Source organism: Sebastes umbrosus, chromosome 5 (assembly GCF_015220745.1).
Source record: "Sebastes umbrosus isolate fSebUmb1 chromosome 5, fSebUmb1.pri, whole genome shotgun sequence".
In the NCBI taxonomy this organism is placed as follows: Eukaryota; Metazoa; Chordata; class Actinopteri; order Perciformes; family Sebastidae; genus Sebastes; species Sebastes umbrosus.
In genome coordinates, this window is record NC_051273.1 from 23,655,214 (window position 1) to 23,671,646 (window position 16,433).

At 41.4% G+C, this 16,433-nt stretch overlaps 1 protein-coding gene across 6 annotated transcripts in view; it reads left to right on the plus strand.

The window, feature by feature from the left end:
• The window catches only part of suco (SUN domain containing ossification factor), a 53,269-nt gene that overhangs the window by 15,796 nt on the left and 21,040 nt on the right, over window positions 1-16,433 (plus strand). For 5 of the 6 annotated variants that reach the window (XM_037769997.1, XM_037769998.1, XM_037770000.1 and 2 more), the window contains exons 2-7: window positions 8,374-8,494; window positions 10,891-10,992; window positions 12,092-12,426; window positions 13,117-13,257; window positions 13,565-13,769; window positions 15,616-15,727. In XM_037769997.1, the coding sequence (XP_037625925.1) occupies window positions 8,374-8,494; window positions 10,891-10,992; window positions 12,092-12,426; window positions 13,117-13,257; window positions 13,565-13,769; window positions 15,616-15,727 (1,016 nt within the window). The remainder of the gene's footprint in view (window positions 1-8,373; window positions 8,495-10,890; window positions 10,993-12,091; window positions 12,427-13,116; window positions 13,258-13,564; window positions 13,770-15,615; window positions 15,728-16,433) is intronic. The other variant, XM_037770001.1, reaches the window with a different exon arrangement.

Below are 16,433 nucleotides of genomic sequence, written 5' to 3' on the forward strand. Positions count from 1 at the left end.
AGTTTAAGTTATTTCATTTAAGACAATTAAGGAGGGTAAGGACTTAGTGTCCATCACGTGCTGTCAGTTAGGTAAAGGCTATGTGTGTGTGTGTGAGAAGCTGGTCTGAGATGTAGGCCAGGAGAGAGAAAGACAGCAACTAATCTGTCCTGGCCCAGGTTATATATATGTTGTGTGTTGCTGTGTCATGTTAGGAGAAAGGTGAGTGACAAAGCTCTCTTGATCTAAACTAATCAAACAGTAAAGAGTCAAAGGGAAGAATACTTGATGATGGAGAGAGATAGCAAGACCCAAGGCTATGGTAGGGTGACGAGACGTCCCGAAAAATTTGGGACAGTCCCGAATTATGAGTTTCCAAATTTGTCCCGAAAATTAGACAAAACCAGAGTTTTGATTAGTTATATCCTAATAAAACATTAAATACGGATGGTTATGAAACATTATTGTGGTGTTGCTCACAGATGGGCACTGTTACGTCCGTAACCTCATGAATTATGGCTGTTGTAGTTTTTTTAGCTGTGTATAGGAGTGCCGCGTATTGATAAACAACTACACATAGCTGCGACTAGGGCTGCAACTAACGATTATTTTCATTGTTGATTAATCCGTCGATTATTTTCTCGATTAATCGATTAGTTATTTGGTCTATAAAATGTCAGAAAATGGCAAAACAATGTCGATCAGTGTTTTGCAAAAGCCCAAGATGACGTCCTCAAATGTCTTGTTTTGTCCACAACTCAAAAGATATTCAGTTTACTTTCATAGAGGAGAAAAGAAACCAGAAAATATTCACATTTAAAACATTTGCGGAGGGAAATGAAGCCATTCATCGCTGACATGGAGCCTGCTGTCCTAGGATCTGGTGAACATCCAGCCAAAGAGCAAAAACATTACTGCAGATAGCGGAAGGAGTGGGGAGGGAAATACCCATGGGTCATTGCTGCCTTACGAGATCAAAACAAAAATATTTTGCAAAGTATGCAGGAAATAATATAACTATTATTATTACAACTGTTCACTGAGACTAAATGTAATGTGCTGGAGGCCATGTGACCGCCCCCACCCCTAACTCTCCTGTCCAGAATTTCACCCATTCTCATCTGTTCACCCTAGGCTATATGGAGCCGATCAACACACACACAAGTTCACACATGTTTGACGCCTCTGAAAACTTTTTGTCGCCCGGCTGCCTGAGATGAGATCAGAGCACAGATTGCATGCCATGCAGCTGGTGATAATATTTGACTCTCTGCTGGCAGATGAATCTATCCTCAGCCTGTTGTCTTTGCAGTTTTGTCTGCTCTGTGTCATTCCCAGTCGGTTGGTACAGTACGGTGGATTTATACCACGTCTCCTGGTTCTGAATGGTCCTAAAGCCAACAGGAAATATCGGGGGGATTTGGCCTTTCGGGAACCAGCAGGAAGTTATGTAGCCAGTAGTGTCTGTGTGCATCTGTGCATGTTGCTTTTAATTGTATAATTGTGCATCGAAAGGCAGTATGGTGGTATAAAAGGTATAAAGCTGTTTTTGGACGAGTCCATCAGACCTGTAGGGCGCTTTCACAAGCCATAGTCTATTTGGCTAGTCTGAATCAGAGTGAAATTGTTCCTTTTGGTTTTTTTTCTATTTAGTCTGGTTCGGTTTCACAGTGCACAAATGAAAGCGGACCAAATAAAAAAAGATATTTGCAGAGGGATGTATACGAAGGAGTGAATTTATCTTTTTCGTCTCAAGAACTGCCACTGGTCTGGAATTGCAGACTTTGAAGTGTTTTCACTTTGACTCGGCACCAACCTACTCTGCGCATCCTCTTCTCTTATAAACGTCACTATGTTTGTGGACTTCACTTATGTATATATTCTCTTCGGCCCAGATGTCAAGCAAACATCTGACTTCTGCAGAAGTCCAGGTCCGTCATTTACCTGTGTCCATTTCAACAAATGCCCGCACAGACAGATTTCGTTTTGGTCCAAGACGAGAGGTGGTCTCGGATGGTTGTCTTGGGCCGCACCAGAGTACGATTACTGCGTTCACAACTGCCAGAACGAACCGCACCAGAGTTTGATTAAAACAGACTAAATGTTGGCTTGTGAAAGCGCCCCTAGAGGTGCTGCTCTGTGCACTCTCATGTTCCCGTAACGGGTGGCAAACAAGCTGAATATATGCAGCACTTGTATGAATATTACAAAATGATAGAGCCGGTTGTAGCCAGAGAAGAGCGTGAGAGAAAGCCTGAAAGACTTCTTTAAATCCCCCAGGTGCTTCTGAAGTGGTACAGGAAACGGGAATTGAGAGAATGAGGAGGAGTGTATTTGCATGATGTTGACTCATTAGTCTTGCCTCAGGCTCTTCCTTCATGAGCTTGGCATTGACCCACTACTCATATGTAATGTACAGCCTCACTTTAACATGTATTTTTTCTGTGGTGTCTGCATTTGTGGGTCATACCATCCCCCTCCCACTGTTGCATAACCATCTGAATTAAAAAGTAGGTCACGGCATGCTCCCAAAGCAGCCCCCTTCTTCACCTTTTTTCCTTCTCTTTTCATCTGCTTTCCTTTTTGACATGTGCAGAAGGAATGTCAACACTCAGGTCTTTCTATTCACTCTTGGAGATGACGCTGAGCGGAGGCGGAACGGCGTCATTCAGACTTGTTTCACAGTTCGGGCTTGTAGCTCAGTAAATACAGAGCATTTGTGGTCTTGAATTGCACCACATGTTTTATTCTCTGTATTTGAATTCTTATTATTTAGATAACACCCCGATGACTTGGCAGGTTCCAGTTAAACATTGGTTCACTGAGTCACATCACGGAAGTCAGTGATATTTGCATTTATTCATCACGGAAGTTTATACAGGATTGTTTACTCTGTGATGTGTTAAACCTGCACTGTGGTATGCAATGTATTTACACAAGTAAATTGTCTTATCTGGGTGATTGAAGACCTTTTTAAAACTGATAGCAAGGTTGATAACAAAATAATTCTATTAAGTCAATTTTAACTAACTGTAAATACACATTTAAGAAGGGATTTTAGTGAATTATTTGCACAGTTAAGTGGCTGTTAAAGTGAAGCCTCACAGGTCCTTATCTGAAACTAGGCTGTGAAACTACACTGTGAAACAGCCACAGTTTGTTTCGGAGAATATGCAAGAACAAAGAGGCCTTGATACATAAGCATATCACCACTTGGCAAAGTTTTCAGACCATACCAGATAATGTGAGGCTTTTGGAAAATATGTAAAGCAATTCTAACCATGGCTTTGTGGCATCCTGTGCAAAGACGTCAGTAGAGATATTCTGAAGGTCTTTGGAGTAAACCGATCATACAAATATTCAACAGAGATCCACACTAATGATTCTTTCTTGTAAGCATCTTACAGCTGTAAAGTTCTGACTAAATAGGGAAGAAAACTAGCATGTAGGATCTTGTGTGTGTGGAACAAATACAGTTCAAACTAAAAAAAATGATCTGCCAATTATTGAGTTACTCAGTCGGGATACAGTAAGCGTTTTTTTAGTGTATGAATAGTGACATGCAGGTCAAGGATTCTGACTGCATTGCCCTATAACCACAATTACAAAACACAAACAGATTTATTTATTAAATTCTTAGTGGATAGACTCAAGGCGCATTTCTACCAGAACCGGTACCAGGGCACCTCAATGCTTTTTGTTTCCTATGGAAAGCAGGAGAAGCAATCTCCAGTGGGTGATGGTGGGAGTGTTGAGGAGAGTTGGAGACAGTCTGTATTTGTATAAAGCTGAAAAATCTCAACTTTATGCAGATGAGCCCGTCCAATGCGACGGGCCTGGCTCATGAAACTTGGACTAAGCTGTCAAACTAGGCGATATAGTTCTAAAATGAATTGAGATTCAGGAGTGGCATAGCGTATTTCTCGAATCAGATGTTTTGAGAATAGATTTTGGTGGATTGTTTTGACCTGCCGTGTTGTTTCTTGTTTGCGTCCTTGCCGGATCTGGTAGAAATGTAGCGTTACAGAATGTCTGCAGATCGTCCTGCGATCCTAATCATACATCCCTTTACTCTCCTTTTTTCAGCATTGACCTGGAGTTTTCTTGGGCTGTCTCTGTACCGCTTCGTTTAAACTCTTTCCCAACTTCTTGGGATGGATATACATATATATATACGTGTACAGGAAGGCCAATTCATGAATAATTTCTGAATAACTTTCAAAGGTTTTACAGACCACACGGGGTTGAAGTGTTGAAATACTGTGTTGTGCTAGAGGGATTGGAAGGAAAGCTTTCATCCTAGTTCCTCCAGCAAGTCTAAATGGGTTTTCTTATATAGCAATGTCCTTCTGTACCACACGTTGTAGGCTGTTATGATCTCTGGGTGTGTTGTCTGGCATCAATTTGCTTGTCGGGGGGTATCGAGTAGCTCTGACTTGACTGAACGCATAATTAAAGGGCTTTATCTCTTGTTTTAGTCCACCCTGATAGTCAACAGTCAGTTACTAGATAAAAAAGTTACAGTTTTATAGACCTTTTTAAAAAACTATTTCAGTTTGTGGTAACCTAATTCCCAAATATAGACATTAATCATTATTTTTGTTGTGCAGGGATAACATGCAACTATGTCATTTGATGGCTATTTTACTTTTACTGCAGTCTGTGTTGCATAATTTGTTTGTGTCGTCTTCAGCAAGTCATGTGGGACATGTCTTCGCTGCACATCCGTGGGTGTTTTAGTGGTTGAGGGTGGAAGGGGGGATGCAGGAGACATTTGAAACGCAGCACAACATAGTTTAAAGCTATGGATCTAAGTTTAGCCTGAAGCCTATATTAGCATGTGGTTTATCTTTACTGCATATTTCTTTACGTCTGTACACTCCTTAGGTTTCCCTCACTAGCTTTGTAGACCTTCCTTTGCCCTTTTTAGGAACAGGTATTAGGTACTAACACATATAGGAACGCAAAGTTCATCAGCTGGGGTCCATAACAACAACGTAAATGTCATGTCCTGGTGTCGGAGTCAGCTGTCCCTCATAAGACATTTTACACCTACAGTATGTTTAACAGTCAGACAGAGATAAATCAATCATGGAGAAGGCAGACATCAGATTCTCTAGCCAGAGGACAGGGAATTTTTTTGTCAAAACTAGGACTGCAACTAATAACTATTTTCATTGTTGATTAATCTGTAGATTATTTCCTCGATTAATCGATTAGTTGTTTGGTCCATAAAATGTCAGAAAAGCCAAAGATGACGTCCTCAAATATCTTGTTTTGTCCACAACTCAAAGACATTCAGTTTACTGTCATAGAAGAGTAAAGAAACCAGAAAATATTCATATCTAAGAAGCTGGAATCAGAGAACTTTATTTTCTTTAAAAATTAAAGAAAATAAATGGATTAATTGATTATCAAAATAGTTGGCGATTAATTTAATAGTAGGGCTGCACAATTAAATACCAATTACACAAAATACCATTTTAAATAAAATATTGTGGTGCTGCAGAGATGTCCCGGCCTACACATCATAGTCTACAGATTTCAGAAAAACGTCTTTGTTTGGTACAGATCCTTGCAAAAATCACAGTATAATCATTTTAATATGAAAATGAGAATAATAATGTAAAAGTATCATTCCCTTTAATAAAATTAATTAAAATAAATAGCAATTAGATATTTTTTCAAAATCATTCAGCCATATTTAATAGTTGACAACTAATCGATTTAATCGTTGCAGCTCTCGTCAAAACTCTTGCAACTGAAATAAATTTGGTAACTGTCATGTCGACTTGAGTAGAAGTAGCTTCAGTGTTTGTATTAACACCTTATCTTACTGAGCTGTCATTTGCTCATAAATCACATCAGGTATACAAGCACAGCTTTCACAAGATCCTCTTACAATTAAAGTCGCAACTGGATGTTCTTGTCATCTTTTATCTCGTCGTTCAATCAGCTCCGATGTTAATGAACAGAATCCAGATGGAGAGGCTCTGTGAGTGACAGGACACTGACTAGCACAGATGGTTGTCTCTGTGTGATTGTTGAGTATGTGCGCTCATCTTCTCCCTTCTCCTGAAGGCCAGGCTGACAGGGCGCTAACATGACTGTCCATGTGTCCCCGCTCAGTCCTGACATTGATATTTGACCGTTCAAGGGGAACTGCTCCAGTTTCACAATCGCATGCCGTTTGAGCTCCGTGTCTTTGTGCTCTCTCTTGTCATGCAAAGTGTTGTCATGCTTCAGAGTTGGCTTTTTGCATTAGTATTTCCATAATGTATACATGCCTTCAGGTTTAAACAAATGTACAATACACATGCCAGTGCCTCTGGTTCCCCACAATGGGTGTTCCAGAGGTCTTTAACACTGATAAAGTAATTTAATGTGTTGGCTCTAAAACATTCTGACTGACCTATTCAAGTTCACAGAAGTTAAGTGTAGATGTTGTTTGTGGGTGAGTTTTGGGAAAACCCTGTCAGCGTCATAGCAGAGGTAACATGTTTAGACAGACCTCCTGCTACATTCCTCACTTCATTTCATCTCCACTGATAAGCTAACCAGCCGTCTCTCCTCTGCTTGTTTCTTTTAGCTTCTTATCCTTTCTATTCCTGTTTATTTTGTACTCTGGACCACGCTAACGTGTATATAACATCAGCAGTCCCGTATTGAAAAGATGTGCATGCTTTTACAGTAGCCCCATTGTCTGACAGAGATGACGAAGGTCAGTTTGTTAGGTCGCATGCACACCAAATGTTGCAATTAGCGCAGGGTTGTTTGGCAGTGTGGGAACGCCACTTATTAATGGCCCTTTTAATGCCAAGCGATGGCACAATGTTTAATGTCTTTGTTTCCTCTTGGCTGGGTTGTAAAGCTCTGGATCAACGGTTTTAATCGGGTTGCGTTTCTCCAATAGTTGATTTTGTTTCAACTTTTTTGTTTCAGCATTTTCCTCTTTTCCAGCATCCCCTGTGGTCCCGGCTAACGCTTGAACGCACTACCCACATTTGAATAAATTTGTGAGGACAGGCGTTTTCGCCGCAATGCCTGATTTGGTGTGAATGCAGTCTTAGTCTCTCTTCCTGTCGGCCCTGTTGGCCTTGAGCACACTGTAGTGCAGGTAAAGAGCAGCTATGTTTTGCTGCCAGATTCTTAACTGCACATTAATGGTTGCTGCGCTAGGTGTGCAGAAATATAGAGGTTAAAATGAAACTTGTAAAGGTTGCACACATGCACACACAGCTGACTTGGAGACAATAACCTGGGCCCTGCTAAGCCTTAGGCTTTGCCTGAGGGACCACTTTTGCTAAATGACAATAGATCAGGGGCCAGTTAATATAGACATTCGGGGCTTAGCCCAGACCTCTGTTGGGGGGTCTGGGGGATCCTCCCCTGGCATTTTTCATGCCTCTTCACCAGCGATAGTTGCGGCAGGAGGCATTATGTTTTCAAGTTGTTCTTCCGTACATACGTACGTCGGTACAGCCGTCCATTCTGTACCATTCTTTTGAATGAAATGTCTCAGCTATGCCTGGAGGGAATTTGGCACAAAAATCCACTTTGACTCAGAGATCAACTGATTAAATTTAGGTGGTCAAAAGTCACTGTGACCTCACAAAACACATTTTTGGCCATAACCTAAGAATTCATATGCTAATTATGACAATTTCACACAAATGTCTAACAGGATAAAATGATGAAGTGATTTCATTTTAGACAGACGTGGATTTAAACTGCAACTTGACTGGTTGGTGGAGGCAGACGACCGTGAGGCGGTAATTCTAGTTTTTGATAAACAAGCCCTATTTTGATGCTTTTATGCACTCTGTTAGAGTTAGAATTAGAAAAAGGTCTGCGGGCCACAAGTTGAGTATCACTGCCTTACGGGCAGAAAATAACAAGAGGGAGGAACAACGAGGAGGAGGAGGAGGAGGAGGAGGAGGTAGAAAAGACTGATTCAAAGAATGCAGTTTGCCTTGAGCAGCTTTCAAGTATACAAAAATAACAATTGGAATTTTGTTTACACCGGTTATTTATACCTTATTATTCACTTTCTGCGTTTGTCTTGCTCTCTGCCTCTCTCCTTGTAGACCGTCTGTCCTTTGGGTTTATCTCTCTCCCTTTGTGTGTCTCTGTTTTTCCTCATGCACATTCAGCTGCCAGTATTTTGATTGCCTGATGTGCTTGTGTCAGCTCTTCCCCGAGGGAAGGAAGTGCTCTCACTGTGAAGGATGTGATGTAAAACAGCCTCAGCATTCTTTTAATTCAAAGGCATCCTTTACCTACAGCATACTGTGCTGTTGAACTTCTAATCTCTGTTTTAAACCCATACCATGATGTGGAAATAGCAACAAGTTGATGCAGGTTTTAATGATGTTTTCCCTGTCTGTGTTTCAGGTACCCCAGTCAAGATGTGTATTGTTCAGAGCAGAGCTCGTCTGGCCCTGGTCAGTCTGCGGGGGACAAAACCCCTGAGGGCCAGAAGCAGGAACAGGAGCAGGACTCCACGCATCACAAGGTGTGTTCAAGTTTTATGCCTTTTTACATGTTTAGAAATCAGTGCATCAGTCACATTAAGCTCGGCTTTATATAAACTGCATTAATAACACTATTGTAATAAAGAACACAAATGTTTGATTCCAACAACACCGCCTACAAGCTATTTTCTAGTTGTTTCTAAACAGAAATAGATTAAATATTCACTTTATGGTTGTTTGCCCTGAGATGCTGAAAGCTCTGGATGTTATTGGGCTGTCTTGGCTAACAAGCATTTTCAATGTCACGTGGAGGTCGGGGACTGTGCCTGCAGGACGGCAGACCGGGATGGTGTTTCCCATTTTTAAAAAGGGTGACCAGAGTGTGTGCTTTAATTATCAGGGTATCACACTGTGCTCAACCTCGGTAGTGTCTAGAAAGGAACCACAAAACTGTGGAAACTCTCATAAGAGGGTTAAGGTTAGGCATTGATTTTGAATAGTTAAGGTTAGGATAGGTCTTCGGGCAGCGAGTCTCGCAAGAGTTTTTGCAAGTTTTTGCAGATCTCATATCAGATTTCGCAGTTTGCAGGTTCCCCTCTAGACACAACCCTCAACCTCCCTGGGAAAGCTTATGCCAGGGTGCTGGAAAGTTACCTTGCACGGCAGCTGGATTCTCGTGATGTTTTCTTCTTCATTTGTTTTATATTGACAGGTGGTTCATCCAATCACCTGCCAAGTATTTTTTTGAAAGTGACGGCCCCTTTTCCAAAAAGTTTCCAATGACGGCTTCTCGGATGGTTCTGTGTAACAAACCATCTGGCGAGTCAGGTTAGCTGGAAAGGAGGCTGATTGTCAAACCTCAGATCCAGTTGGAGCAATGCGGATTTCATCCCGGTTGCGGAACAGTGGACCAGCTCTTAAACCTTCCAAGGTTACTAGAGGGATCATGGGAGTTTACCCACCCTGTCTACAAGTGTTTTGTGGAAGGTGTCCCCCCGGGAGTATCGAGTACTTGGGCCGTTGTTACGAGCCATCTAGTCCTTACATCACCGGAATGAGAGCTCGCGTGAGGAGCTCACATATCCGAAGGGAGCTCAGAGTTTAGCCACAGCTCCTTCACATCGTAAGGAGCCAGTTGAGTTGGTTCAGGCATCTGATCAGGATGCCTCCTGGGCGCCTTCCTTTGGAGGTTTCCCAGCGCACATCCAACTGGTAGGAGAAGAGTCCAGAACATGCTGGAAAGATTATATATCTCATCTGGCTTGGGACTACCTTGCTTAGCCTGCTGCCACAGCGACCTGGTCCAGGATAAGCCTCAGAAAATGGAAGGATGGATATTCAGTGTGGTTAACGTTGCTGGTTCATCTTGTTGTGGTGCCGGTTGTGGGATGGTGAGCAGTATTATTAGACTCACTGCTCGTGGTGAAATGTTGTGAGCTAGCAGAACACCAAGAGGATAGTGGTAGGAGTGGGGTCACGCACTTTAGTGACCTACTAACCCCTGGTGAAAAGTAGGAGGCCTCTGGTTACAGCTATATAAATGGGAATATTTTCTGGTTTCTTTACTCATCTATGACAGTAAACTGAATATCTTTGAGTTGTGGACAAAACAAGACATTTGAGGATGTCATCTTGGGGTTTGGGAAACATTTTCACCATTTTCTGATGTTTTATAAACCAAACAACTAATCAATTAATCAAAAAATAATAATCTACAGATTAATCCTCAATGATAATAATTGTTAGTTGCACCCCTACTCATAATACCGCACTGATTGAGACTGATCGACATTTTTCACCATTTTCTGACATTTTATAGACCAAACAATTAATCGATTAATCGAGAAAATAATCAACAGATTAATCAACAATGAAAATCATAGTTAGTTGCAGCCCTACTTTGCCCTGAAAAATATTGGCGACTAATCCATCTTAAGTCAGTCTGTCTTGTAACAAGAGCCTGCCTGAGTTGAACTGATGCTGGGCGTCTGGGTTAAATATGTGATACCCTCAGCTCTTATGAATGGGCCCTCAAAGTTGTGTGAGTGTGTGGTAATGTGTGCATGAGTATTAGAATGAATGATAATTTGGGGAAGCGAGTGTGTTTTGGTATGCATGTGTGAGCCCAGAAGAAGGAGAATCATTGTTAGTGGTCCAGAAACAAACAGGCGTGCAAGGGCAGTTCAACAGGCCTGGCAGTCTGTCATCGGCCTTATAACACAACTCTTTGTTCATCAACAAAAGGCTTTTTCACAACCTGAGAAGATGCAAAGACCTTTTGCATTCGACATTTTCACACAAAGTGCTTTTTTTTTAAGTAAACATAATTCATTTATAATATCTTTCAAAGAGTTTGAATTGTCATCCTGTGACCTCGTCAATGGTATTTATGTTATGCTATGTTGTAAATGTTGGATTTTTTTTTTTTTCTCCCTAGGTGTTGGAAGAAAGGACGACACACACATCATATGATATTGGTCTAGAGACGGAGAGAGAAGAACTAGAGAAGCTTGCAACACACAATGTACACCAAGAACAGGTAACGTCATTTAACCACAATCTCAAAACTACTGTATGAATATTAGCGACATTGGCAAAATTAGCATAGAAATATACAGTAGAACCAAGATGGTGCAAATCCTTAAATAATATTTAAAATCAGGGTCTTTCAACTAATATTCAAGCAACTAATCCAAGCAAATAGTTATTGTTTTTCTTCTGCACACTTATAAAGGATGGTTGTCTATTGTAATTAATACCTGTAAATAGGACAACACACAAAAATGGGAAAGGGGAAAGAAGTCTCTAGTCATGTCCACTTATTTTTAGTTGGATTGTGCCTCAAATTCTTTCATAATAATAATAATAATAATAATAATAATAATAATAATAATTATTATTATTATTATTATTAATTGTCACTGCTCTGAACTGATGTCTCCCTAAATTAATTTTGTAGCGTTACATTATTTCTAGGGTGACATTTCCTCCTAAAATCGACTATAAATCCACATTATAAAGCTGATTTTAAAAGTAACTTCTTAGCATCTTTGTCACTTTTTTCACTCCTGATGAGTTTGCATCCAAGTTGTCTCCACAGTGCACACATAACGTTTATTGAGGGTAAATGCAGGGTCAAATTCAATAAAACTCAATAATAGTGTTGGTGTAGTCTAGTTTGTCGATTTTTTTTCTTTTGTCGCAGGCCTGCAGTAATGGTATTATGTTTTCCTTTTAGAGGTATTAAAAAGGTCTTAAATGTCATTAGATTTGTAAATGTGCAGATACCCTGAATGGCTATTGGTGGATTCACCAGACGATTTGTACACAAGAACATTTTGTGAAACTATCATTAGTAATATGGACGTGATAAAGTGTCTCTTTACTCCGTTAGAAAGTTCCAGTATAATGTTTATGCTACATTGTAAACGTATAATAACCACACATGATTGTCATGAACAATGATTTCGACATATCTCCTACTTTTATTCAAACTCGTTTTTGTTTTTTAGAATGACTTGAACTTGAACTGGTTCAGGTTGTAAACAAGGTTGAGCTAAAGCTGTAGAAATGTAATCAAAGAAAAAGTTGATGGATTATCTTTTATATGTGAATGTTTTTGTGTTTTCTCTCACCAGACTGTGAATCCTTTGGAAGCTGAAGTGGAGGAGACCAAGCCTGACCCGGAGTCTGATACTGCACCTGTTGCTCCTGAGCCAGAACCCCACCCAGACCCCCAGGCCGATGTGGACCCGCAGACAGACACACAGGACCATGACCAGGAAGTCCCCGCGTCCTCCACTCCAGAACCAGTTCCAGCACAGGACCAAGTGTCCACAGACGCCCCGGCCCCAGCAGAGATCGTCAGTGACGCCCCTGCTGCACACACCGGCCTGGACTCACACCCAGCCACATCCCAAGATGAAGCTGAAAACACACCTACCTCACAGAGCACCGGCCAGACCCACACAGGGTAAGCTCACATGCACTTCCTCATACCAGAGACCTTTTCTCTGGTATCAGAAGTTGGCTATAACCACAGAGGAGTCACATTGGCAAACGAAAATAAGAAAATGCATGTTCCTCTTATGATGGTTAAAGCCAATTTCAGGATAATGAAGGTGTTTTCCATTTCACATTTTATATTTTTCTTGGTTAACTTTTGTTCCCTTCAGTTTTTATTTCAATTATTTTGTTTTTTTAATTTAACCACTGTTAATGACGGATCACAAACTGAAAGAGAAGCTCAAAGGAGAGCTGGTCTGACAATCTGGATATTTCAAAGAACTGGTGGCCAGCGTCGATAAGTTACATGGAACTGATCGTATACAGTGACATTTTGTCTAATGGACTTTTGTGGACCTTGTCAAAGATCGCCTGTATGGACATGGAACTTTGACCAAGATTAGTCTGCATATCCTCGAACCGTCAAGAAGAATACGTCCATCCAGTGGCAACTTTTGTATTCAACTCCTTTCTCGTGCACATCAGCTGCCCTGCCAGCCAGCGACCTCTCCACCCCCCTTTTGCCCATCCATTTCTTTCTCTACTTTCTCCTCCTTCTCATCCCCATCCCTTCCTCTCTCCCGCTCCACCCTCTTCTCTCTTCCCTCCCCAGTGTAAGAGGGTGTGGTGTAAACGCCATGTCCTTTCTTTCCCTCAGTGCGGTGCGGGTTGCCAGTGCAGTAGATGAACTCCCAGTAGACAACTTTGTTTTTGCTGCGCACTCTGATTCACAGTGCGGGGTTGTTCCCCCCGAACTGGCAACCTGTGAAAACTTCCCTTTTGGCAGGCCTCTGTTTAGGTGAGTTTCTAAACCCCCAGAAGCCAATCAAAGCACAGAGAAAGGTAATCAAGGTACAAGCTACACCTTTCTGCTGTGCGCAACCGTCGACCGCTGGCCTTGCTCTCCACTTACCTCTGCTTTTTCAATTTTTTATTTCCTTTTTCCATCGTTTTGCCTGCTCACAACCAAGGACTGTCAATTCTGTCAAATAAATTGAATATTCTTTGTAGAGTACTTATTTGTGTTCTTAACTTTTCTTTATCCTCTCTCCGTTACATCTCTTCCCTCCAACTCCTCCTCCCTTGACCCCATGTCTGTCCTATAGTGTGGATGAGGCTGGCATAGAGGACCAGCGGTCAGACCAGAGCCACAGCTCTGGTCCTGAAGCAGAGGTCCAGTCTACTCCCGGCCCTTTGGACCACGAACAACAACAACAACAACAACAGCAGCAGCGACAGGAGCAGCTGGAGGATGGGCTGTCTGATTTGGACCAGGATGGCAACACTTCTCAAAACCACCAAAAACAGCAGGTCAGCAGCTTGTGGTTCACAAACATTCCTCACATGTATCAGTGCATTATAAGTTCAATGGAGAAACATCCAACGCTTTTTAGTAGATAGTAAAAGTTGGAGCTTTCTTCATAAGCAAAACAATGTGGAGGTCTACAGATTCTACATGAATGCAGGACTTCCACGACTCTAATGAGTCCTAGTGAAGTTTGGAGTAGAATGTGGATCTTTTCAGTAGGCATGGGCAGAGACGTTACAGTGCTAATTTAACTGTTTGATCCTAATCACACATAGAAAGGTTGTGAAAACCACAGCTGTCAGCTTACTGGGCATCTTGTCGGTCTTTTTATTGAACAAGGCAAAGTCGTCGTGCATGGTTCAGGTGACACAATAGACATCCTGCTAAAATGTTTTCATTAAAAACGTATGTTATATTATTACACTATTCTGCACAATTTCAATTATCAACGTTACAGCGCACATTCAACCCATTGGGATAAAATTATGATCAGTGTGCCAGCGTATTTTTTAAATTGTTCCCAATGAGGAGAGAGCGTATGCACCTCGAGAAAAAGAGCTTCACCCAGCGTGTTTTTTCACAGCACTCTGCCTTTTTTGTGCGCCGCTCCCATCGCTTCTAGTTGAAAATCTCTGAACTTTTCAGAAACGTGCTGGTGATGTAACTGTAGAAAATGGACGAGAAGCTTGTCTTGGCCGTGTCCGTCTATCCTGAGCATTAAGTATCAGACAGACACTATCATAACAAAGCCCATTTGTGGGAGCAGATCGGCTGCGCGGACACTGAATGTTGCTTGTTAGTGTTGTGCTTTAATCGCCGTACGTGTTGTCACCCACAGATCGTCCTCCTTGCTCTACAGCTGTCAGATTGAGCGGTGACAAGCTCGTCCATCCAAAATATGAGGGCATGCATCCTTCGGTTGGTGCTTGTGGTGAAAAAACAATGTCAAACAAATAGATATTAGTCCAAATAGATAATAATAAGCAACGGGGCGATGCTAGTCTAACATACAACGATGGTTACAGTGGTGATATTGTTGTGATAGAAACATTTCAAAAACGATACAAGCACTTTTTCGATGACACGGTCGTGGTTGCTTTTCTGCCAGAAAAAGACGCTATGATGGGATGCTGTGTGGATCATTTTGCATGGTCAGTCCTTTTCCACACATTTTAAGTAAAACATGTCCTCCTCACAACTGCTGGCCAAATTGCCATGAAAGTTCTAAATATTCAGCGTGCACAGCTGTTCTAGAAAAGGGCAGCTTTTGAATGATTCAAATGCTGAGTCAACTCGCTGCTTTCAGTTGCTTTTTTCACGGTTGAAGGATAATGAAAGACGAGTGTATCCGGGAGAATTTACTTATTTTCAGGGGGGTTGTGTGTGCATTGTGTATTTGCCAAGATCTGGTGACTAATCTGTATGCGGCTGGAAATGACTCCTGCTAATAACGTGCTGGGGTGTTTACATAAGAGGCCGTCTAAGTTGGTGGATTTCTGGGATCAGACTGGCTTGCGAGGTCCAAAAGGGTGCTTACATAATCCATCAAAATATTATTCACAGCTCAGTGCATCTAAATGCTTTTAGTGGCCAGGGGCTAGCTGACTACCATGCGTGTGCGTCAGTGACTGGTGGTCATAGCATGCAATTCATGTAGTAGCTCACTGATGCCAGAATACAAATAATCTTGGTCATATTTAGCACTATTAGATTGATTTACAATGTGCTGTGCTCTTGTATGCCAAGCTATCAGCATATTAGGGCATTAGGTGATTGTAGTTTTGGTGATAGATACAGTTTGTTTGTAAAGAACTGTGTGTGTGTAATACACTGGTCTCTGTGTTACAGGAAGGGCATGGCAGTACTGTCAAGGAGAATGATCCCTCAGTGCCCAGCAAAGAAGACATCCCCACCTTCGACGAGTGGAAGAAACAAGTCATGGAGGTGGAGAAGGAGAAAAGTGAGTGCATAAATTATTTAACACACATTTAGATGCATGCGCACAGACGGAAAGAGAGACATCACATCAACAACTAAGTGCAATGTCCCATTACGTTCTGTTTTAAAGGTAAAATATTTAACATTTTTCCGCTTTCAAAATGTCTAAAAAGGACTACACCTATGTTATATATTTTGTTGAGTTGTGTATTAAATTCTCACAAATGTTTCGAACAATTTTCAAACCTGATAAATCTGTAATTTTAATCAAGGTAACGGTGTGTTTCATTTGGTCGCCTGTCAATGGCGTCATATCCTCTTTGAGCATGCGTCAGCGTTGTGGTTGTCTGCCAGCAGATGTCATAAATTGACTTTTTATCCAGTTTTAAGCCACATTTTTTACGATATACTTTTTAGATCTTGGTTGTTTTTAACAATATATTTTAACCGGATGAAGGAATTTAGTCATCTGACGTCTGAATCTTAAGTTATCTAACGCTTTATTCAGTGTTTTTACTGGTTTTAATCACCGGGTCCATTTGTTTTGGAGAGGAGGAGACCTCTGCGGATAATTCGGCTCTCGGTAAAAACCTCCTGAACGTCTGGATCTCAAGCTATCAGAGAAACAAGCTAAGCAAATGCTGTGTCCACCGAACAGCATCAGAGAAACAGATTTCTAAGGTGAAACTGCTTTATTCAACGTTTTTACCGGTTTTAATCATCGGGTC